This window comes from Stenella coeruleoalba, assembly GCF_951394435.1.
Source record: "Stenella coeruleoalba genome assembly, chromosome: 13".
Classification (NCBI taxonomy): Eukaryota; Metazoa; Chordata; class Mammalia; order Artiodactyla; family Delphinidae; genus Stenella; species Stenella coeruleoalba.
In genome coordinates, this window is record NC_137159.1 from 39623604 (window position 1) to 39649395 (window position 25792).

At 43.3% G+C, this 25792-nt stretch overlaps 1 protein-coding gene across 8 annotated transcripts in view; it reads left to right on the plus strand.

Annotated features, from left to right (window-relative positions):
* Positions 1-24741, plus strand: part of BCL11A (BCL11 transcription factor A) — a gene marked incomplete at its 3' end in the record, with an annotated part of 97962 nt that extends 73221 nt beyond the window's left edge. The window contains exons 3-6 of one of the 8 annotated variants that reach the window (XM_079941570.1): positions 8974-9075; positions 14313-14455; positions 14993-16055; positions 24078-24741. In XM_079941570.1, the coding sequence (XP_079797696.1) occupies positions 8974-9075; positions 14313-14455; positions 14993-16055; positions 24078-24169 (1400 nt within the window). Of the gene's footprint in view, positions 1-8973; positions 9076-14312; positions 16334-24077 lie in introns of those variants that run through there. The other 7 variants (XM_079941565.1, XM_079941568.1, XM_079941571.1 and 4 more) reach the window with 7 other exon arrangements.
* Positions 24742-25792: the final 1051 nt, after the last annotated feature.

The following is a 25792-nucleotide window of genomic DNA, read 5'->3' on the forward strand; positions in this document are numbered from 1 at the left end:
TCCCAGGAAGGCAAGTGATTGCCTGCAAGTGGCTGTAAGACTAGTGCCCGGACACTCTGCCTCACCCCACCCGGAGGTGGGGTGAGTGAGGTGAGTGAGTGGTGATGAGGGGCAAAGGTTGGTCCCCAAGTCAGTGGACAGGACTCTGAGTTCCAGCTCTGCTCTCACTGCCTGCAGCAGGGTGCCTCTGAGATCTTCTGTCACCTGGGGAGGTGAGGATAACACCTTCCCTCATCCCACAGGATTACTGTGGGGTCAGAATGTGAGGAGAAGGCTTTGGGAAGAAGATAAAACCCTCCACAGCGGCCACAACATACTTTCTCAAAAAGGGCCAGGCTTGGAGGCTACCCGTGCTTCTGGGCCCGTTTCCTTTAAAGGTTGCACACATCAGTCCTGGAAGATAAAACCAGAAAACTCTCCAGCTCTCTGGGCCTGCTCACATCTACCAACCATGCCTCTCCCCTCCAGCAGCATCACTGCCCACATCCCACAAACGTCCTCCTCTGCAAGGCCCAGGGACACCTGAAAATAACAGGGGTCTTCTTATAAGTGCCAAGCTTGGTTTTCTTAAACTTATTCTGGTATTTTCTTAGACTGATGAAAATGGAGATAGGGAGGCAATAAATTTCGTTTGGTAGTTGACACAGATAAAAAGGCTCGGGGTGGCCTCTTCAGAGGAATTTGGGAGTTGCATGTTCTGCTTGCTTTGATAGAGAAGTCCTTCTCTGCCCTGGCTGGTGTTATCAGAATTAAACGTTTGCTGAGCAAATGGTCAGTCTCACTGGATCCACCTTTACAGCCCAAAGGCCTTCCTCCCCTCAGTTGAAAATGCTCGTTCCCTCAGACATCGAATCCTTAAATCATGGGGAACACACGTGTAGTTTTCAAGGCTTTCCAGGTGCTGGGGCTATGATTTTCCATCCTTTTCTTCCTTTCGCTGTGCGGTGAGTGGGGTCTGCGAATACATTTGCGTGAGACTGGATGATTTGGGCGAAAGAAACACGTTCAGGACTTCACCTTCTTTCATTCCTCACCCCTTCTTCTAACCACTGCAGTTGAGCCCCACTTTAAGAAAGCCCAATACACACCAAATCTCATCAATGGAAACTGATAAATTAGAGGGTGATTTTTCACATTACAGAAAGATTGTTAACTTTTCAAAAGGTTTCCCCGCAGGGTTCCTTTAAATAGTGAGCTCCCCCACTGAATTTAAAGTGTTTGTTTACAGATCATTAACTACTTGAGGGAGAGGTTGGGGAGGGGGTGGAGGAAGAAGCACTTAAAAGGTAAAAGTGTCAGAAGCCCTGCCAATCTGGAAGGGTGATGAAACATCCCTGAAATTACCTCCGTTAGCAAATGTGATTCAGTTTACAGAAATTCAGTTGACACATGGCTTTCCAGGAACCCTTCAGGTTGGCGGAGGCAGGGACCACAGGACGCTGGGGCCTTGCCTCTCTGGTTTCGGGCGGCTGGGAGAGGATTCTGGCTTTTCTTAGAGTCCTGTGCGTGCCCTCATGTGCAGTGGGTACCAGGCTCTGACATGAGGCCGAGCTTTGCCACTGGCCTTCGGGCACGGGCAACAGAGACCTTTCCCCTTGACGTTTAGCCTGAGCTTGTGGGAAGTTTCTTCCTGGTTCTCTCTGACCTTCAGTCTCTGTGGCTCAGGACTCACCTAGGTTTCCTGCTTGAAACTTAGACAGGTAAGCTTTGCGCGACTGTGCCCCAGGAGGTTGAAAACCACCACCAGGCCTACTCTCTGAGTCTAAGAATTAGCCTGGGGACCAGACCCAGCCCACAGAGGCCTGTAGGTTTTTTTCTCATCCCTGCAAGTTCATAAGGGGCATAGGCCCATCCTGGCCAGCTTCTAGGATGGCCCATAGTAGGTCTCTTAACTGCTTCCAAGACTCCTGCCCTTGATCTGGTCTCAAGGAGACTCAAGACTGGCCTGGGAGAAAGAACTCATCCATCTTAATCCAGTCTTCTCTTTTTAAAGATGGGAAAACTTAGGGCCAGAAAGGGGAAGGGATTTACTCAAAGTCATGCTTAGCCGGGAATGGCAGAGTTGGGATTGAAGAACTTAAATTCCTGATTTTGTTCTAGCAGCTCTCTCCAGAGGAATGAGTCCCTAACATCCTGAAGGAAGAAAGGAATCCGGAGAGAGTTTCAGTGGGACCCATGAAGGAATAGATTGGGCAAGCCCTCTTTAAAAGTAGTTCCCCAGTTCCCCCAAATAACCTGAAAAATAACCTCAGGTAGAAGCAAGCCTGCGCCCACACATGTGCACTCCCTCACACCCCACCACACACAAACAAAGTCCTCCAATGAGGACTCAGAGCGGGAGTAAGGTTACCCCGGCTCTTCCCGTGGCTCTGAAGAGAAGAAAGGGGGGAAATTTGGAGGGAAGGTCAAGGTGATGATTGAAGAGACACAGAGAAGTATAGGAAAATCTCCACCTTTCTTGCACAGTCATTTGTTGAAGATGTGTCAGCAAGTACAAGCCCATGTGAAACTGGCAGTGCTACATCTGAAATAGATTATTTAAACCGGGGAGGCAGGGTTGCAGGAAGAACATGGCTATCAACACTTGTTTGTCTGACTCAGAGGACTAGAACACAGTGAATTCTGCCTTGGTAGACCACTCACCACTCATCAGGGGGCAAAACAATCAGGGTGGGGGGAAACAAAACAGGACAGATGACCTTTCATAGTTTCAACAGCGTCCACGTGGCTGCATCCATTATTGTAAGAAAATGTGGTGTTTGAAAATAAGAAGTTGTGGAAGGTGAATCCTTCACAAAAGCCCTCAGAGGGTTTATTTAGATGACCATATCCTCTGTTATCAACAGGATGGATTGGTGAGTAATATTTTGATTTAAATGTACTACCTGTTGGGCCCCATTTGCTCTGGGTACACCTCGAGCTTTGCTTCTCTTGGGGCATCAATACCTGCTTTTTTCTTTTGTCTAGAAAGTCCTTCCTCTTGGCTCTCCAGGTCCAGTTCCTAAGTTCCCTTTTGCCTAAAGCCACTCTCCTCCCTTACAAATGGAAGTTATTTGTGTCTTTTGAATTTCCGTTCAGTTTATCTGTGCCTCTCTTATGACACACTTTTTACTTTGGAGCAGAGCGATTCCTTTCCAGGCTTATCTTCTCTACTAGATGGAGGTTCCTGTAGGGGAGTCTGTGTCTGACTTTTCTTTGCGTTGCCCACAGAGGTAGTCCATTGCTTGGGGCAGTATAATCGTTCACTGAGTTCGGGCACTCAGTAAATAGTCGTTGAATGAATGCGTGAAAGAATGAATGAATGGAATTTATCCTGGGTACACACGTCTTGCAGAGTGAGGTACACAGTTAAACAAAGGAAAAAAAAAGACTGTCCTAAAACAATTTGTCTTCTTATGAGCTGCCCTTCCAGTCTCCTCGAGAAGTTCCACCATTCTAAGGCAAGAGCTTAAAATGTAATAAAAATTTATCTAATTCATGATCAAGTGAAAATACTTAGGGCCCAGAGCCAAAAAATATTATTGGAATGAACTTTTTTCAACACCCTAAATTTAACCAGTTGGAATTCTTTTTTTTTTGAGTACCATCCTATTCAACCTTTTGAAATGAAGGATTTGCCTTTTAGTGGGAAATCTGCATTTCAACACAAAGATGGAACACAATGTCTTTGACTTACTTATTCTTCAGAAAAGCAAGTTCCTTTTTTTTTGAATTATATGCTTTGCTTATGTTAAAGACACAGATTGCAGAAAATTTTGTTTAGGCCTGACAGATTGGTGGCTTGCATTTTTTGCGTTTTTATAGATAAAGGGGCATGAAAGATGTCATCTCTCCTCCTCACTCATAGAGTGGATGCCTAGGGTGAGAACTCTTAAAAGGTGAAATTAGTAATGTGTTGTTAGGTAATCAAGGCTCTGAGGTGATAGGCTTGGTCAAAAAAGAAAAAAAAAGTTTTTCAATGAGTGATTGATGAGATGAAAGTCATTGGTGAAGTCTCTACGAATATAAGGACCATAAACAAGTTTCAGCAAAGAAATTCTATAGTGTGATGTCTGAAGAATTCTTGCTTGCTTTGTATATACAGAGCATCACGATTCCGTAAAATCTTAGCTAGTGAAAAAGCATAGTGATGGGGAAAACACTCATGTAAATGCTCATTTCTAGAACAAAAGGGAATGCGATTTTGACAATATCAGAAGGTTAATTAAGAAGTCTGTGAGCAGCGATAAAGCTGGCACATTTTCAGTTCAGATTGACACAACTCAAGACACAGGCATTGTTAACGTTGGCTCTATAATACTCTAAAAAGTCACAGGATCTGAGAGATGGGGGCTGGTATCTGCCTTAAATGGAGGGTCAGGAGCTAGAAGGAGATTTAGTGGATTTGCTTTCCAGTTAGATATAGAAGCCTCTCTCCTAGACTAGCTGCACTGTAGTTATTTTTGTGATTTAGATCCAGTAATATTGATAGAACGGGAATTGGTTCATTCAGGGAACTTTACAAACTTTCGGGATTCATTTTAAGTGTAGTCTGTAAGTTGACTACTGGCTGAGGGCAGAGAGGGGACTTGAGAATGTTGGAGCTAGAAGGGGCGGTAAGTGTCCTTTATTTTGGCCTGTCACCAATATAGAGATCCCTCCCCATCATAGTGGGTTGTCATCTTCTCTTTTTTTGAAGACGCAAGGTGAGTGGGAGGTCACGCTTCACAGGGTAACCCTTCCTCTTGGGGATGGCTCTACTTCTTTGGTGCCCCATCTTGCTGGGAAAATAGGGAAGTTATCTAGAAACATATGGTTAAGAAAAGAAATACATAAATGCACATATACGTTTTCGTGAACGGCAAACATCTATACGTGTATCTACTCCTCTAGAGAGGCCTGGGTTTTTAATTCCTATAAAAGTCAGCACCCGGAGCAGTCATTCAGTGTTTTGGAAATAATGCCTTGCGCTCAGCTGTTTCAGCACATTTGTAGATCAGCGGTATTACTTGTTGATTGGTAGACAGTGATGTGGCTATATGACACACCCAGTGATTAGTTTCAGAAACAAATAACAGGTCAGTAGTAAAGGAAGCTTTGAGATGTTCTTGGGGTAACCTAAAACTTGATTTAATGATCTTCAATTCCAGGGACATCCCACCTGGTTTATAGAGCTCTGTGTCAAAAGTCGGTCCCGACGCATACAGAAATCTAAAGTGACCGATGCATAACATTCAATCAAAACCATTCCCAATTTGTGGCAGATTTTTTAATGAGACCTGAAAGATAAGATTCATTATTTGTTACTCAGCCATAAGGAAACATGGCAACCTAATAATACATGAGGCATTTCTGAGGCCCTAAAGTGGAAATGCTGGGTCTGGAGAGACTTTTATGAAACAGAACAGGTTAAAATGCTTTTCACCAGAGGAGTACAAGGCATTTGAAAAGATTAATTCAGAGGAGGGCAACACACTGGAGAGTCCAGAAAGGGAAACAGGAGTCCAGTGCTTACTGCATCCGTGCGGCGTGCCATAGCTGCATTTGCAAACATTTCTGCATTTATGGAAGCGGTGAGGACACCATCTGCCTGACATAAGCTGGTTTGGATGTTATGCAAAGAGCGTTCCCTATTTGAGTCTGGGCCTGTTCCGTGTCCTGGTCAGTGAGGGAGGGTGGAACCTTGGATTCCACATGGAGGGATCCTTAGGAATTTCCCAGGCTTGCTCTGGTCCTAAAGGAGGTGAGTCCCAGACAGAAGGGATGAGAGCCTCATAGCCAGGGGATCTCTGGCTGCCAGGAGAACATCAAAGCTTCCAGCTTCCATTCCTCCCCTCATGCTAAGACAGCCCTTATGAAACTGGATTGTGCGTACGAATCACCTGGAGTGCTTGCTAAACATAGATTCTTATACTCTACATCCACTTCCCCAATCCCAGTGTTTGATTCAGTAATTCTGAGGAAGGACCTGAGACATTGCATTTCCAACAAGCTCCCAGGTGATGCTGATGCTGGGCCTGGGTCTACACTTTGAGAACCACTGCCCTGAGAGAACCACCAAGGAAATAAAGAGAGCATAGCTGGACCGCCCACTTCCCTGCCAGCCACCGGAGCCCACCTCTCCCTCAGTCAAGGAGAACGAAATGCAGGTGGGAGGAGAAGAGGCCCTCAGTCAAGGGCAGCCTGGGAAGGCAGAGCTGCTGGTTGAGGGTGATGCTTAGAAGCATTAATTGTGAGACTCTATTCTGCCTAAACTGTGATGGAATAATTGAAAGCATCATAGCAAGAAGTTAAACCCTAGGGAAGCTATTAACAATTCAGCATTTCCAGTTCCTGTGGGAATGTTGATTCTACTTACCAATGAGAACGTGTTCAGAGATGTGTTTGGCGGGAGAGGCTGCAGAATCAGCTGGGGTCCCCATTGTCTTTGGTTTGACACTCTTCATGGAGGAAGAGAAATGCAAGTATGAGTCTCTCTCACGAAGACAGTGTCAGTAGCTTGTTAGGCTGATAGGAATGGTTTGTTTCTCTTCAGCTGGCTGATTCTGCAGGGGAAGCAGAAGTAGAGGATGAACACAGTGGGGGGTGAGGCAAGGTGCAGGAAGTAGATCGGGTGTTTTCCAATTTTGAAACCAAGTCAGTTCATTTGGACCTTTTGAAAGGTCCACTCAGCACCTCTGGGCTGGACTCTTCCCCAAGAGAGGTTGTTCCTCCGAATGGGTCAAGAGAAAGAGATCCCTTCTCACCGGTACTTCTTGAGCAGTACAGACCAGGGTGGGAACGACAGAGGGGAGGAGAGAGATGGATATCCCAGTAAAGAGCACTGGATTGGGGAGTCAGTGCTGTTCTTCACTTTTGTGGTTAACCATCATTATAGCTGTGAGCCAGTCACTTAATTTCTCCAAGCCTCAGTTTCCCCACCTGTAAAATGAAGGCATTAGACTTGATGATCTCTAAGGTTTTTTACAACTCAAAACCAAACCCCAAACCAAATAATGGGGGCAGATACTCAGACACTCTCCTTGATGAGCCCTCACGTCGCCTTGTGGCCTAGTGCTGTGGGGAACTGGGCCAGGCTGCTACCCCCAGAAACTCAGCTTGCTCTAGGCCAATGGCTTAGTGGATGAGTTTGCCAACAGGAGGTGCATGCAAGTGGTCAGGCCTGGACCAGGTTAACGGTTCTCCCATTGCTTGCTGGGGGTCTATCTGAGGCACCTCAGGGTCTTCCCAGAGTAAGTGGCAGGGAATATGAAATGAGTCTTTCCCAGTGTGAGGGTCCAAGTACCTTGTTGCTTTTCTGCTGGGGTCACAGTACTCTGTTGTATGGGTCTCCTAAGAAACAGACTTCAGTCTTGGCGACAAACAAACTTATTAAATAGCTGAGGCAAGAACAAGTGCAAAAATGGATTCTCAGATTTCTCGTTGAAAAACACTATGACTAAATCTGTAGTTAATTTTACCCTTGCCTCTCAATTCATAGAACGTAAGCAGCTAGATGAAGACATGCTTGCTTTTTAAGTCTAGTCTTCCTGCTTTTGCGGGTTCATTTTGTGGCATTTGTTTTGTTTGGGGTCAGGGAGGAGGACAGGCCTCTGTAGATGGTCTCGGGCTAGGCGGAGCCTTCGTGGCAGCCTCCCTGGACAGGCCCAGTAACGACAGATTTATGCCTCCATGTAAGAGCTTCCACGAGCAACACGCCATTGTTACCCACCAGGCTCCTCATGAAAGGAAACCTTGTGCTGACTGCCCTGGCTGTTCTTGGCAGCATGATCTATAGAAGGAGAACAGGATGTATTTTACACTTGAGACCTGCTATCCTAGAGTATAACAACAACTCTTCTAAGTGCTCTTAATATTAAGCTAATGGAAAACATACTCTGTTTACTCACCATCAAAGTCTGTTTTTCTTCTCTCCCGCCTCCCCCAATCATCACAAACTCCAAGCCTCTAGGACACACGGAGTGTCCCTGCTCCATCTCTCCTCCACTCTGTCTCAAGGTTGACCTCTCCATGCTTGGTTAGCTCAAGGTGGACTTGGAAAAGCTAGGAACTCACCACATAAACCATACAATCCCCAGGTTGCCCAAACCAAATATTTCCTTTCTCGCAAAAATCTCACAAGAATGGCTTGATTTACAGCTAGATTTATGTTTATCGGTGTGAGAAGTCATTTTTCCTCACCAGAGTGCAACCCAGTGCAGTAGAATAGAGAAGGTGGGCCACGTTTTTCAGGGTGGTGTTGCTATTTTTGGAAAGCTGCTTCGCTCCTTGTCATTGAACGGTAGGATTCCTTACCCTTAACGTGAGGACTTGGCCAAAGTTATCTTAACCCCAGAAGTCTAATCTTTATTGCCCACTGCTTCGTGCTGTAAGAAGCCATGTCTACGTGGGGTACTCCGTGGATAGAATTCCAGGTCCTGAGATGCCCAAGGTTTCCCTATCACTGAAGGTGCTGTCATAAAGACAGAATCGGAAGAGTGGGACAGGAAAGGCCGAGTGGGACTCTGTTCTAGAAGAAAAGATTCACAAATCTACTCATTTCCTGTTACCGTATTGTTTTTTGCTTGAGCTTGTCTATAAGTAAAGTAAATGTATGCATGTAAACCAGCCTTGCAGATAAATCCCCCCATTCTACCAGGCTGCCAGTCATATTACCAATTTCCCCCTTGCTATTTACACATCTCTTATTGAAAGACAATAATCAGACAATAACAAACAAACAAATGAACCAAAGAACCCCCGCCCCCCCTGCTGCCCCATACCTAAAACAAACTCCCTTCCCTTTTGTCAAAAAAGACCAAAATTAGAAACAAAGCGGAACTGTGGGAAAGAACTCACCACTGTTCTTTTGATATAGGCCTTGGGCCTGTTAACTATCTGCAAGGCTGTTGTAATGATGTTAATCTATTTTAATGGAATTGAAATGTGATATCCTGTGGTTTAAGATGCACGTTGTTTATAGTTTTAGTGCTTGATTTTGGGTTTCTTTCACAGATAAACTTCTGCACTGGAGGGGCCTCTCCTCCCCTCGTTCTACACACGGAGCTCTAATCCCCACGCCTGGGATGAGTGCAGAATATGCCCCGCAGGGTATTTGTAAGTTGAGCATTATTTCTTCTACAAACGTCCATGTGTGTAGAGATGAGAGTTTCTGGAAATTACCCTTACTTTTTAAGTACTGAAAGGAGTTATTTCCAAAATACATTGGCATCTGCATATGTATATTCCATTACTCACTTGGCACCCAGCTCCCCCAATCCATTCAGCCCTAAGTGGCTTTTTTCCCTCCCCTTTTTCTCTCTCTCCTTACTGAAGGCATGGGGCTGGAAGCAGCTCATCCCTGCGGGTCTCCTCCCCAGGGTCTTGTGTGGCTCCATGGCTGGTGACTGCGTATATCTGTGTTCAGGGCCCATTGTATTGCTGGACATTTACTCCCATGGCCTCATTTAGGACTTTGGATTTACTCCATGGCATATGTCTTTAGCAGAGGCCAGAACTGAAAGGAGTCAGTTCACAGTTACTCTAGAGTTATCCTCATGCATGTTATATATGCATTTACGTGTGTATTTAAACATGGTATATTTTTATATATGCATCGTACATTATATATGTGCAGACATATATGATTTCTATTTGTTTTTCTCCTAGATTTAGAGAAAAATGCATAGCATTGTTGCTAAAATTCAAAGATACCACACACACCCCTCCCGCCATCACTGCGACTACCACCATCCAGTTACTTGCTTAAGCCAACTTTCATAGTGGGGAACTTCTTATGAAATTTAGATTTGTATGTTTATAAAAATGTTTTTGGGAAAAAAATGTTTTTGAAAGATGTTGTTTTAGAAGGTAATACAGTTTGCTTCTCTCTGTAGGAATAACATGCATGGCTACAAAGTCAGATGCGGGGGTAGGGGTAGGGGGCCGGGGGATTGATTCCACCCCAAACACAAAAAAGCAGGTTCAAGAAGAAAAGAAGTGTGGCATCTAATTTGTATTTAAGGAAAATATTTTTAAAGTAAATGAAAAAATAACCTTTTGTGGAAAGAAAAGAAGAAAGGGAATGATGTGTCGTGGAAAGGGAATAACAGACAGCAAAATGCAGGAGTTGGGGCCTTAAAGGTGACTGGTTTTCAGATGGGAGGTCAACTAGACCCAACCTTCTTGTGAATGGTGTCTGCAGGGCAGGGCCTGCGCCCTGAGATCAGACTGGAAGCTAGTTGTTTATTTTTATTAACTCCTAGGTCTAGGTAACAAAGAGTTATTGTATGAATTTCACAAGCCCTCAGGTCCTGAGGGCTGGGTGGTGCAGGGGTTAAAAGCACCTCCCCGCCACGCACCCCCCCCCGCCCCCGGCACCCACAAGCCTAGCTGGGCAGAAGCCTGGGTTAGGTCACCGATTGTACAGTTTAGGGGTTTGGACTCATGGTTTCAAGTCCCTACATGCTGACTGGGTGGGGAGAACTCGCCTCGTTTTGCTGGGGGTGCCTGGGGCCCTTACTTGGCTGTGGGAACAGAGCCACCCTTGGAGGGAAGGGGTAGGAAGGGAGTGAGTTCTCTCTCTTGCTCTGGATCCTCCTGAGGGCAGGGAGTTTGATCTAGGGGGTGGGAAACCAGTAGCCTGATAAGGAGCCCCTGCCTTCTCCCTGCTTCCGGCAATGGGAGGGAGCCTAGTTTGCTGGCGCCCATGCCGGCAGGACCAGTTTAGGAGTGACCAGAACAAGGTATGTGGAAATGGGTTGTAGGGATCCAGAAAGTTCTGAAGCAAAACTGACCCGCACCCCACTCAGCTGCCTTAACCAGTGCCCTTGGCTTTCAGAGCATTTAGCACTGACCTTGTGGCCTCCCTGCTGGGTGGACCATGGGCAAGGGCCTTAAAAATCACCCCCTCTTGCTTTCTTCTAACCAGGGCCTCCCCTTGGCCTGGGAAAGCCCGGATTCTGGATTCCAGTCTTTCCTCCAGAAGCCCTTGTGGGTGTGTAACGTGTGGTTAGTCATCGTTCGTGGTAACTAATCAAGCCTGGTAATAATGAAAACTCACGTTCATGTTGGACCTGGTAGATCACAGAGAGCTTTTATATATGTTTGTCATTTGAGCCTCACAATTCTTTAAGGTACTGTTTTTTACGCTCATTTTCCAGATAGGAAACCTAAGACTCGGAGAAATTAAATGACTGTCCCAGAGCTACCAGCTAGTAAATAGTAGAGCCAGGGGTCCCTCATAAGACATCACTCTTCTAAATCATGACTCTTGAGCCTTGGTGACAAACCAGGAATGGGGTTCTTCCTTTCCATACAATAAAATGAAATAAAGTAAAAGCTGTAGGTGAGCTAATAGCTGAGTTTAACCGTTTTGATGCCTCAAGTTCCCATGCTCGGGGCCAGGTCTCCGTTTATTGCTCTAAATCAAAACAATCCCAGTGAATGCCCAATGAGGCTCTCAAATTGAGAAGTTGATTTTCATCAGAGTAAATGAAGAATATTATTATATTTTACACGTCAATAAATCAATGTAGCCCTAATTTTGCCACACAGGAAATCAATTCTGGTCTTTCTAAACCATCAAAGATGTTATGAACAAAGTAATTTCACAAATTACAGCAAGTAACACATTTATTGATGACTGCAGTTTAGGAATTTAGAATCTGTGAGCACTGTAATATAATATGGTGCACTGGCATGAGCTGAGTGAAATACAGATTATATGGTGAAACTGTAATGCATCATTTGCTATTAGTGGACTGGTAATAATTACCAGTTTCAAAGCAGCTCTTTCCATGTAATCTTTAGTCTCAATCGTAACAGCCCTTCTCATTGACATTATGATTACACTAGCTGCCCTCATGATCTAGAATATCTAGTTGATGGGAATACTAAAATGCAGTAGTGAAAACTGTATGTTGTATGCTCATTATAAGATAAAATGCCATTTTCTCTAACCTGATGTATGAGAGAGAGGGGAGGGTAACAGCACAGTGTTAACATATTGTAGCATGATCACATAGCTTTGAAAACAAAATTTTAGGAAGCTCAGTGCAGCAAAATAAAATGGGCTTTTCTCATTTAAGCCTTTTTAAAAGGATCCAGATGAGACCCTTGATGTAGTGCTATATAGATTTCGGCATCTATCAATGACTGCATTCATGGTGCATGCAAAACCAGCATCGCTCATTGTGGGTCCAGTCCTGGGTTTCAATAGAATATTATAAGGTAAAATATGATTTAAAGGCATTTGTAGTGATGAAAGTGTTAACGACTTGCTTCAGCTGACAAATCTCCTTTTTACTTACCCAATTCAGATTGTCAGGCTAAATGTATGATAATAACACAGAGTCCTAGAGAGGCAAAGGAGAAAGCCACAGAGGGTCACGGTAGTTGGAACTAGATAGTTTTTTTCCTGCCTATTTAGGACCCAAGTCATTGTTCAACAACAACAAAAAATTTATGAAAATACTCTCAATGATGCTTTTTATTTCCCTTTGAAGAGAGAAGGCAAACAAAAATAGGCAGATAATGTGATACTAATGTCAGCGGTTTTCTTTCAAAATCTTTCTGCCTTTTTTTTTCTCCCTCCACATTAGCAAATGTTTGAAACCTAATTTTGGTATCTTATCATCTAATCTTGTTAAAGAGATTTACCCAGGAGTGGGATATATTGAGTGAGATTATAAATGCATTGTAAAGTAAATTACAAGGTCAGGGCAGGGAGTCCATTATTCAGACAAGTGCTTGAGTGAGGCTGGCTTGTTTTGGAATATGAGCGTTTGGGGCTCCTGAGAAGATGCTGCCAGCTTTTCTGACTTGCTAAATGGAAGAATCATAATTGATTAATTCCTCATTCCCACTCTTTAACTCCATGGTGAATTTTTTCCTTTTTCAAGAGTTACTGACAAATACTATCTGTGGCCTTAAGGAACTCCTCTTAAAAAGGGGGACTAAAGTGTATTTCTCATTTGTGCTTTATACAGTGTCTTTTTTGGAATTCCTGGGAAGTTACTGATTTTTCTCATCCTAGTCCTTTGGCCACCAGCTTCTGAGCCCCTTTTAATGCTGAGTTGACTGGTAAACTGTTAGTTACTCCCTTGTTATATGTGTTTTTTAGTTTAGCTATCACCGAAAAGGAATGATTGGGAAGTCAAGCTGGCCCCTCTTTGCCACAGCGGCATTTCCCACTCTCGGGTTCTTTTCAGCGAGAGAGAAATAATGTGACTTAAGCAGGGCCCCTCTCCAGACGGCTTGGCTACTGGCCAAAGAGTTGACTAGCTGAACTGTATCTTTCTGTTTCTTTCTCAACTGGAGCTGAGGCTCAGCTGAGGGCGCAGGATGTTGTATAATTTGGTTCACGTTGTTAGCCTCTCAAAATAATGAGGAGGAGGCTAGCGTAGCATTTCTCAGCCTGCTGCCCTTCATGGTGCTGGCTGCTTTAACTGTTCTTAAACTAGGATGCTGTGTCTGCTTAAGTTGGCACTAGACACTCCACCTGACTTCTCTAGACTCCCATTTGTTTGACTGGGGTGGACAACTCCTAAAGATTTGATATGGCCTGTTGGTTAAATCTGAATTAAATTTCTCTATTGAGATTTTTTGTAACAGCCCTTGAGATAAAAATGGGAATCCCCGTGGGGTGTTGTGGAACCAGAACTGGGACTAACTGACCCTCACACAGGCTGGGGTTGTGAGGATGTCGCTAGTCTCTCTTCCACGTAATTATTTCATGAGTACCTTCTCATTTTTAACAATATCAACAATTAGTGTGTTTCAGGCTAAGATTAAAAGCATCTCTAGGGCCACAGAGAATTGTAATGAGTTGACCTTCTCTTTTTTCATATCTCCATGAAATGATTGCCTGTTTAGACAGTTCACCTGCCACCCAGGGGGATTTAGGAAAGCAGGAAAGTTTCCCTTAGGCCAGCCTGTCCAAATCCCTCACTTAACGGACAAGGAAAACAGAGGCACAGAGATGAAATGGCTTGCCCCAAAACACAGCTGGTGAAAGACTGGAAAGTTCAGAAGATGTTTGCTGAATTTCTCTAGAATGTAGGGATCCTCATCCTCAAGCTTGAATCGATCTAGATCTTTCTACTTTGAAGACTGGATTTAAAATTCTTAGAACTGAGTCAAATGGCAGGAAGACTGATTTGACACATTTTTATTGGGCACCAACCTCCAGATGTGCCAGCACCATCTAGGCACAGGGGATAAGGTCAGTGAGGGCTTAGGCCGTGGGGTTGAAGGCTGGGGGCAGGGAAGGCTGGAGGTGGAACATAAATAAGCAATTGCTGATGCCCTCCTTGGTGATTAAACATTGATGTTGGTGTTGTATTATTTTGCAGGTAAAGATGAGCCCAGCAGCTACACATGTACAACTTGCAAACAGCCATTCACCAGTGCATGGTTTCTCTTGCAACACGCACAGAACACTCATGGATTAAGAATCTACTTAGAAAGCGAACACGGAAGTCCCCTGACCCCGCGGGTTGGTATCCCTTCAGGACTAGGTGCAGAATGTCCTTCCCAGCCACCTCTCCATGGGATTCATATTGCAGACAATAACCCCTTTAACCTGCTAAGAATACCAGGATCAGTATCCAGAGAGGCTTCCGGCCTGGCAGAAGGGCGCTTTCCACCCACTCCCCCCCTGTTTAGTCCACCACCAAGACATCACTTGGACCCCCACCGCATAGAGCGCCTGGGGGCGGAAGAGATGGCCCTGGCCACCCATCACCCGAGTGCCTTTGACAGGGTGCTGCGGTTGAATCCAATGGCTATGGAGCCTCCCGCCATGGATTTCTCTAGGAGACTTAGAGAGCTGGCAGGGAACACGTCTAGCCCACCGCTGTCCCCAGGCCGGCCCAGCCCTATGCAAAGGTTACTGCAACCATTCCAGCCAGGTAGCAAGCCGCCCTTCCTGGCGACGCCCCCACTCCCTCCTCTGCAATCCGCCCCTCCTCCCTCCCAGCCCCCGGTCAAGTCCAAGTCATGCGAGTTCTGCGGCAAGACGTTCAAATTTCAGAGCAACCTGGTGGTGCATCGGCGCAGCCACACGGGCGAGAAGCCCTACAAGTGCAACCTGTGCGACCACGCGTGCACACAGGCCAGCAAGCTGAAGCGCCACATGAAGACGCACATGCACAAGTCGTCCCCCATGACGGTCAAGTCCGACGACGGCCTCTCCACCGCCAGCTCCCCGGAACCCGGCACCAGCGACCTGGTGGGCAGCGCCAGCAGCGCGCTCAAGTCCGTGGTGGCCAAGTTCAAGAGCGAGAACGACCCCAACTTGATCCCGGAGAATGGGGACGAGGAGGAAGAGGAGGACGACGAGGAAGAGGAAGAAGAGGAGGAAGAGGAGGAGGAGGAGCTGACGGAGAGCGAGAGGGTGGACTACGGCTTCGGGCTGAGCCTGGAGGCGGCGCGCCACCACGAGAACAGCTCGCGGGGCGCGGTGGTGGGCGTGGGCGACGAGGGCCGTGCCCTGCCCGACGTCATGCAGGGCATGGTGCTCAGCTCCATGCAGCACTTCAGCGAGGCCTTCCACCAGGTCCTGGGCGAGAAGCATAAGCGCGGCCACCTGGCCGAGGCCGAGGGCCACAGGGACACATGCGACGAAGACTCGGTGGCCGGCGAGTCGGACCGCATAGACGATGGCACTGTTAACGGCCGCGGCTGCTCCCCGGGCGAGTCGGCCTCGGGGGGCCTGTCCAAAAAGCTGCTGCTGGGCAGCCCCAGCTCGCTGAGCCCCTTCTCCAAGCGCATCAAGCTCGAGAAGGAGTTCGACCTGCCCCCGGCCGCGATGCCCAACACGGAGAATGTGTACTCGCAGTGGCTCGCCGGCTACGCGGCCTCCAGGCAGCTCAAAGATCCCTTCCTTAGCTTCGGAGACTCCAGACAATCGCCTTTCGCCTCCTCGTCGGAGCACTCCTCGGAGAACGGAAGCTTGCGCTTCTCCACGCCGCCCGGGGAGCTGGACGGAGGGATCTCGGGGCGCAGCGGCACGGGAAGTGGAGGGAGCACGCCCCATATTAGTGGTCCGGGCCCGGGCAGGCCCAGCTCAAAAGAGGGCAGACGCAGCGACACTTGTGAGTACTGTGGGAAAGTCTTCAAGAACTGTAGCAATCTCACTGTCCACAGGAGAAGCCACACGGGCGAAAGGCCTTATAAATGCGAGCTGTGCAACTATGCCTGTGCCCAGAGTAGCAAGCTCACCAGGCACATGAAAACGCATGGCCAGGTGGGGAAGGACGTTTACAAATGTGAAATTTGTAAGATGCCTTTTAGCGTGTACAGTACCCTGGAGAAACACATGAAAAAATGGCACAGTGATCGAGTGTTGAATAATGATATAAAAACTGAATAGAGGTATATTAATACCCCTCCCTCACTCCCACCTGCCACCTCCTTTTTTCATCACCCTCCCCTTTCCCCATCGCCCTCCAGCCCCACACCCTGTAGGATTTTTTTCTAGTCCCATGTGATTTAAACATACAAACAAACAAACAGAAGTAACGGAAGCTAAGAATATGAGAGTGCTTGTCACCAGCACACCTGTTTTGTTTTGTTTTTTTTTCTTTTTCTTTTTCTTTTTTTCCTTTATGTTCTCACCGTTTGAATGCATGATCTGTATGGGGCAATACTATTGCATTTTACGCAAACTTTGAGCCTTTCTCTTGTGCAATAATTTACATGTTGTGTATGTTTTTTTTTTTTTTTTAAACTTAGACAGCATGTATGGTATGTTATGGCTATTTTAAATTGTCCCCGATTCGTTGCTGAGAAAACATGTTGCTGTTTCCAGTTCCGTTCTGAGAGAAAAAGAGAGAGAGAGAGAAAAAGACCATGCTGCATACATTCTGTAATACATATCATGTACAGTTTTCTTTTATAACATGAGGAGGGAAAACAGTCTTTGGATTAACCCTCTATAGACAGAATAGATGGCACTGAAAGCAGATCTCTACAAGCTAAATGTCTGTCTCTAAAGGGTTAAATATATCAATTGGAGATGAAGGAAAGGCCTTGAATTGACAAATTAACAGAAAAATAAAACAAGTTTATTCTATCATTTGGTTTTAAAATATGAGTGCCTTGGATCTATTAAAACCACATTGATGGTTCTTTCTACTTGTTATAAACTTGTAGCTTAATTCAGCATTGGGTGAGGTGATAAACCTTAGGACCTAGAGTATAATTCTATATTGTATTTCTCACAACAATGGCTACCTAAAAATATGACCCATTATGTCCTAGTTAATCATCATTTTTCCGTTTCGTTTAATCTTGTAAGCAAAACTGATTATACCAGTATAAAAGCTATTTTGCTCCTGATGAGAGCTTAAAAGAAATGGGCTCGTTTGCCCAAAGTTTTATTTTTTTTAAATGATGATTAAATTGAACGTGCAACGTGCAAAAGCTCTGGAACACGATGAAATACATTAGTAAGGGATTCATTTTATGAAGATAACTTGTTTTAAATAATGTCTTTTGAAAAAAATACTGGCACCAGAAGAAATAGATCCAGATCTACTTGGTTGTCAAATGGACAATCAAACGATAAACTTTAAGACCTCGAATAGCATGTTAAAAAGAAGAGACTGACAATAAGGTTCGACAGAGGGTAACAGAGGAAAAAAAAATGTGATTTATTAGCACAATGTGGTACTATTTGCCATTTTAAACTAGAACAGGTGTATAAGCTAATATTGATACAATGATGATTAACTATGAATTCTTAAGACTTGCGTTTAAATGTGACATTCTTAAAAAAGAAGAGAAAGAATTTTAAGAGTAGCAGTATATATGTCTGTGCTCCCTAAAATTTGTACTTCATTTCTTTTCCATACACTGTGTGCTATTTGTGTTAACATGAAAGAGGATTCATTGTTTTTATTTTATTTTTTTAATTTTTTCTTTTTTATTAAGCTAGCATCTGCCCCAGTTGGTGTTCAAATAGCACTTGACTCTGCCTGTAATATCTGTATCTTTTCTCTAATCAGAGATACAGAGGTTGAGTATAAAATAAACCTGCTCAGATAGGACAATTAAGTGCACTGTACAATTTTCCCAGTTTACAGGTCTATACTTAAGGGAAAAGTTGCAAGAATGCTGAAAAAAATAATTTGAACACAATCTCATTGATGAGCATTTAAAAAAAAAAAACTAAAAAAAAAACTTTGCCCGCCATTTACTTGACTAATGAGCTTACTTACTCGGACTCAACATTGCAAGCGCTGTGAATGGAAAACAGAATACACTTAACATAGAAATGAATGATTGCTTTCGCTTCTACAGTGCAAGGATTTTTTTGTACAAAACTTTTTTAAATATAAATGTTAAGAAAAAAGAATTTTTTAAAAAAACACTTCATTATGTTTAGGGGGGAACTGCATTTTAGGGTTCCATTGTCTTGGTGGTGTTACAAGACTTGTTATCCATTTAAAAATGGTAGTGGAAATTCTATGCCTTGGATACACACCGCTCTTCAGGTTGTAAAAAAAAAAAACATACATTGGGGAAAGGTTTAAGATTATATAGTACTTAAATATAGGAAAATGCACACTCATGTTGATTCCTATGCTAAAACACATTTATGGTCTTTTTTCTGTATTTCTAGAATGGTATTTGAATTAAATGTTCATCTAGTGTTAGGCACTATAGTATTTATATTGAAGCTTGTATTTTTAACTGTTGCTTGTTCTCTTAAAAGGTATCAATGTACCTTTTTTGGTAGTGGAAAAAAAAAAGACAGGCTGCCACAGTATATTTTTTTAATTTGGCAGGATAATATAGTGCAAATTATTTGTATGCTTCAAAAAAAAAAAAGAGAAAAAAGTGTGACATTGTACAGATGAGAAGCCATATAATGGCGGTTTGGGGGAGCCTGCTAGAATGTCACACGGATGGCTGTCATAGGGGTTGTACATATCCTTTTTTGTTCCTTTTTCCTGCTGCCATGCTGTATGCAGTACTGCAAGCTAATAACGTTGGTTTGTTATGTAGTGTGCTTTTTGTCCCTTTCCTTCTATCACCCTACATTCCAGCATCTTACCTTCATATGCAGTAAAAGAAAGAAAGAAAAAAAAAAGGAAAAAAAAAAAAAAACCAATGTTTTGCAGTTTTTTTCATTGCCAAAAACTAAATGGTGCTTTATATTTAGATTGGAAAGAATTTCATATGCAAAGCATATTAAAGAGAAAGCCCGCTTTAGTCAATACTTTTTTGTAAATGGCAATGCAGAATATTTTGTTATTGGCCTTTTCTATTCCTGTAATGAAAGCTGTTTGTCGTAACTTGAAATTTTATCTTTTACTATGGGAGTCACTATTTATTATTGCTTATGTGCCCTGTTCAAAACAGAGGCACTTAATTTGATCTTTTATTTTTCTTTGTTTTTATTTTTTTTTTATTTGGATGACCAAAGGTCATTACAACCTGGCTTTTTATTGTATTTGTTTCTGGTCTTTGTTAAGTTCTATTGGAAAAACCACTGTCTGTGTTTTTTTGGCAGTTGTCTGCATTAACCTGTTCATACACCCATTTTGTCCCTTTATTGAAAAAAATAAAAAAATTAAAGTACACAATGTAAGCTTCTTGTGTCCTCATTTGACACACTCTGTAAATTACTTTCAAGAAAATAACAGGTTTTAAGAGAAGGCCAGTCAGTCTTTTTCAAGATTATTTCTATGGGCATTTTGATGCGTGTATTATACCCTAAAGGAACATAAAATACTTACTATATTAAAATAGACATATCTCAAGCCATGGAAATAGTTTAGACTTTATAATTCTAGAATAATTTTCGAGAAATGGAAAGTGTTTTCAGTATGATGTTAAAAACTTCCCCTCCATCTCTTAGCAGTAATCCACTCAGATATAAATGAAAAACTTCCTGATAATAGCATCTTAAACCTTTATTCCCTTTGGATTTTTTTTGTGTTCTTGTTGTCTAAAAGTTCTTTTCTATTCTCCCATCATGCCCTATCTTAGAACATAATGTAAAAAAGTTGTTTTTTTTTTTTAATCAGCTCTTTTGTTTCCACATAAGAGTCTTTCCTCATACCAAAAATAATCCCACCCCTCAAATCTAAAAATCCAGAAACAAAAGCATCAGGTAAAAGAGAGAGGGGGGAAAAAAAAGAAAGCAAGTAAGCAAGCAAGCAGTAACTAGGAGTTTAGCCAACTTTGGCCAAACCTGTGGAATCAGCCACTAATTTCCTGAGATATATGGTGGTTTGCTTTGTGATTCTGAGATCCTAGGGACCCTAGTTGGGACAGATGTTGTAGCTGTTTTTATAGGGTCTTCCTGGTTGATAGCAAATGAGGGTGGGAATACCCTTCAATTATCTTTTGGCCAACCAACAGATTTATAAAATGAAGCAACGTCTTTGAAAAGCAAGTTAGGTCTGTTTTAAAAACCCCTACTTAGAAATCTGTGTTGTCAGTTTTACAAATACTGCATGTTGCAGCATCTATTTGCTTTATTAAACACATACCTCTGTGACACTGTCTCCCTGTTCCCAGTGTAGATGAATGGATACGACATTGTTCTTCTTTTTGTAAAAAACAAAACAAAAACCGTTCTGTTGTCTTGTGGTAGCATTTCTGTTGCTCAGTTCTTATGCCCTGGTGCCTTGTGAGGTGGCCTTTTCACAGAATGCCTTTTATCTGAGGCAAGAATTGTTTTATCTTTCTAAAATATAGAGAAAGTAAGTGTATTTTTTAAAAGTCTGTTTGGGTGGGAAGCAGAGAGTGGAGGCAGAGAGGAATCTGGTTAAGAGATGATTTGGGAGAGCATAAATGGTACAGGAGCTGGGATGGAATGAGGGGGTACTTGCAGAACTTGATAATTGGCAGTGAAGTGAGGGGTGATATATGTGTTTTAGATGAGTTTAACTTCACAAGTGAATCCAGAATGCTGTTCAAGACAGATAGAAATATTCTTCAAGTGCCATGCAAGTTTCAGACATGGTGACTTTGCTCCACCATATTAAATGTCCATAAAACCGCTGTGTATTCCTATTACTCTTTTATTAGGCGCTCTGAGTACGGCTGTGCAAGTTTTATATACAGTATTCATTTAAATTTCTCAGTATATGATGCTCTTAGTGTAATTAGGTTTTGCATCCTGACAGACAGAATTAATGGTGGATACTGTATGCTTGTATGCTCAAATTTCTTAAATGGGGAATGGGGAGGGTGCAAACATCTGGTGATAAATCACAGATTATGTTTGATTTACATGGTCCCAAAGTTAAATAAATTTATTGGGAGACAGGTTCTTCAGGGTTCTCAGTCTCCTGACTTATTGAAGCCCTCTTATAAAATATTATTTCTGAAGCTGCGTGAACAATAGAAGCCTGAAAACCTAGGCAACAAGAATATAACTTATAAATGACATCTTGTATCTGGAACCCTAAAATTAAAAATCTTAATATAAAATAACAAAAAACATTTCCAACAGTAGGGTGAAGTCATGATAAAGCTTTAAAACGAGGAACTGCTAAGGACATGAACACATTTCAAAATTCTCAACTTAAGTTTATGTGACACCCCTGATGTGTTGAATGCAATGTTCTCTACATACTTGAACTCCTAAAGCTTAACATGTTCCTTTTTATCTTCATTTTGAGAACAATTTAATAAACAGGAATACAGTAAATACTATTTCTCACAGATTTTAACCCAGACACTCTCCAGCACATGTACTACCTTCATCCTGAAACCAGTAACTCTCCTCTCTCTGCTTAGGACCTACAAAAAGAGTGAGACGAACATATTTTAAAGGTTGCTAAGAAGTGAGGTGAACGCTTGGGTCTTCGTTTGTACCAGCAATGGCAGGAAGTGTGAAGTAGCTGAGCTTTTCCCAGGGCATTCTGTGATAGAACTGTTTATTTAAATACCATTTTTGTATATGCAATAAGTTCATACTGTATATATTCACAATGCTTGAAGTGAGGACTTGAAAGGAAGTGGCGGCGGGAGCTAGATATCATTTCATTTGGAGAAATAAGGAAATGAGCTGGTTTATTCACAGACACTAAAAGTTTGTTAAAAGGTACTGGGATATTTCAGGCCTTCCTGGAAAGGAGTTGAGAAGCCTCAGGCCCCATTCTGTCCTGCTTCAAACACTTTACTCTCAGAGAGTGAGGGAGGAAATAACAGTGTTTTCGTTTTTTAAACCCCTCCCCGGCTCCATACACACAAACATGATTTCTTATGACTGTGTTGTAGTCGTGTGTTCTTCATTATGATTCTGTTACTCCATTGTCCCTGGGCCTGGTGTGTTCAAGAATGTACACATCCTATGCTCTTTTTTTCAGACTACTTCCCATTTAAAAAAAAAAAAAAATTGTGAGACTTTTGCTGGTATGAGGATGGGATTAGCAGTGTTCTTTAAACCTGCTTGGAAAAGTGTTTTATAAAAGACTGTTAACTTTTAAAAGGCATTAGCCACTTAGCAAATTTTCCTAAGTGTCTCCTAAGGCCCTGCAGCTTTCCCAATTAACAATAAATGAACCCATTTTTAGAGCCATGGACATCAGAACACATAGATGGAGCTGGGATTATGTACATTTATTCCAGGGTTGCTTTGCTACAAATTGTAGACATGGGTTGGTGGGTCTGTTCTTTTGCTTGCTGTCATCTTGTTATCCCATTAGCCCGCTGTTTCATTTAGTAAAACACATGGCCAGTGAATCAGCCTTTAAGGGGATGGGCCTATTTCTCTCTCTCTCTCTATTTCCCAGTGTCATTCATGATCATGGGATGCGATCAATTCCTCCCTTTCACATGGGAAAGGAGACCGATACAGTTCACGTGGGTCCATTGTACTCAAGAACCTAAACTTGGCTGAAGGCAACTCAATGGTTGATCCAAATACTGTTTTCCCTTTCTGTAAAGTGATAAAGGGAGCATTTATCAGGTCTTTATGAGATGGCAGAAAAGGCAAATTAAGCCATTTCCCCAAAGTCTATCCTTTAAAGTAGGACCCCCAAACCCATAGGGGGGGCTGTGCTTTTAAATAACAATGGATGTGGTACATGCCCATGCTAGCTATACTTTGTCTGTTAGGATTTTAAATATTGGTAGCAGGTCTGACAAAGGGGTTTGATGGGGGGGGCGGGTATCAGCGAAAGGGGCCTCGACGACAGTGACTTAGGGCTGGGCTGGGAATGGAATTCCCAAGAGCCCACCTGGACACAGCAGGCCCCTCAGCCCAGGTCTCCACTGCTCAGGGTGGGGGGATTCGAGAAAGCAGCTGAGCTCCAGACCCTGGGCCTCCTGCGGCGCCAAGTCAGGGGAGAGGAGGCCCCAGGCCCCTGCTTCGGGTCGCCATGGCAACGAGGCCTGGAATGCCACAGTCGTAGCCCTCTTCCTCGGCACATCCGGACTCCCAGTTCTGCTGCTTCGAGTCAATGTACAAAGCAAGGGAGGAACCCTGGAGGAAAATAACCACTCCCTTCTTCCCTTCACCACTGCCTTGTCCCCTTACAAAAAAGAAAAAAAAGAAAAGAAAACTGCATGTTTGAAAGAAACTACAGGCAGTTTTTGGTGCCATTTGGGAGCAACTATTTTGAGTTCTGGTTTCCTCTTCAGAGATTTGTTCGCCTCTTGTAAATCGTTGGCTGCTTTGACGTTGAACTTGATGACATTTCATGTTTTCGTTGTGCTGCTTTTACATCAATTTTGAGTTTTTTGTTTCTTTATAATTTTATTATTATTTTAAGGAAATGTCCCCCTCCCTCCTCCTTCCCCTGTTCTCCTCAACCAAAGGACTGTTTCCTACTCAGTTTTCTCAGTCATAAGGGAAAGTGTTTCCTTCCAGGTGTGTCCCCAGCTTATTAGGACTGTCCTATGATCGGGGAGGGTGTCCGGGTCCTTTGGGGGAAGGCGGGGAGGGAGGCATGGGGAAGGCACTCAGAGGTCAGAGATTTGGGGGAGGTGGGGGAGATTGAGTTTGAAATCATGTTTAAGATGCCGGTGGCTCAACCTGTGCTTGATTTAAGTTATAATTTTAAAAAGCTAGTTAGAGAACAGAAAATGACTGGGCCAAGTCACACCTGTACTTTTTTTTTCCCCCTCCTCTCTCTCCAACCTCTTTCTAGGTTCTTCACACACCCCCGTTCGGCGTAGTACCCAGAGAGCTCAAGATGTGTGGCAGTTTTCGGATGGAAGCTCGAGAGCCCTTAAGTTCTGAGAAAATTTGAACCCCCAGGGGCGGGGTGGACGCGTGCCGCCCAGCCGACATCTGCGTGGTCTGTCATCCTGCTAGTTTGTGATGTTTTCTGACAGTAGCCTCCAAGAAGCCGTTGTGCGAAGACAGAGTCCTGCAGTGTCCTTCCTGCCCGGGCCTGCAGTGCCATTTTATTTATATTTTTTAATAAAAAGTAAAAACAAAAAAACAAACCCACATTGGAACAGTGAATCAGTCCCATATTGAGGGCCCATGGACCATCGCTGTCCTGAGTGCCGTCCTGGCCCTTCTGAGACCAGCCAACCTAATTCCCCGTATTGTGGAAATGAGCATGAGTCCCCCAGACCCCTTGTTTCTATACATTCTATGTTGTCTTTTAAAAAGTGTGCTTAACATTGACACAATAAATGTTGGAGCTTTAGGTGGTGTTTGCTTGTTCTTTAATTATTAATGCTTATAAGACAATGCAGCCGCTTAAGACTGTATTTCTGTACCCGTTTTTGCAGACACCCATCGGGTGGGAAGGAGGAACAGATTTGAGGAATGGGTAGGACGCGTAGGAGGGGAAATAGGTTACTGCTTATCAGATGGCATAAATTTTCAAGGAGAATCAAAATGCAAAACTTGGGAATAAATCATAGCAATATCATAATTAATGTAGTAGTAGTGTTGCTGTTTATTAACGCTAAAGTGTGGTTTTCCTAACTGTCTGACATAATTTGCATACCATTAAATAATGCATAATATGGCATGCTGAATTCTGTTTTTCAAATATATGCTTTTGGTGGCTACCATGCAGGATTTGAATTTGTCTTTTAATTTAGCTCAAGAAAGCTAATGTCCCTGGATTAGTGGTAAATCCCAAAGAAGGTGATGAAAATCAGTAGTTGTTTATTAAATATTCTAACTTTAGGCTCCCCAAACTTCAGCAAATATATCTTAATGCAGACAAACAAACAAACATAAAACTTCTGTAATACCCACATCAGGAAATTTGGGGCAGGTTTATAAGGGGAAAAAAATGATAGGAGGAAAGAGGTCCATATCAGAACACGCTATTGTAATCGTAATAGTGCCCCGTTGCCTAGAAATTAGTGACACAAATGTTAGGTCTACAAACGAGTGATAAAAATTCCTTCTGGCCCAGTTAATTTGCAAATAACTTTTCTAAGTTTGGTGTTTTCTATTGCCTGGAGATCCAGAAGAGAGCTAGAAACAATATAGCATATTAAAATAGGTTTATAAATAATAGAACTCAGACACCTGTGTATTATAGATTTACATATTGGCTGTGAACGTAAGTGGGGAAAATCTTACCCACTCACCCTCTGGCTAGATTACCTGGCCTAGTGAGAAGACAGAAAAATAATTGGCATCTGGATTCTTTCCTGCTTATTCATCATAAATAATGACTCCTCACAGATGTGTGCTGCCTTATACGTTATACAGTGCTTTCATGTGCCTCATTTCATCTGATCCTCGTTGGGACAGATCTCACGACTTCCACTCTGTGGATGGGGAGACTGAGCCTCACCAAAGTTAACGGCTTGCCCAGGGCCACGTCAATGAGAAGGAGAGCAGAGAAGCCAGATGTTCTGCTGTCTCATCCAGTGAATTCCACTGAAC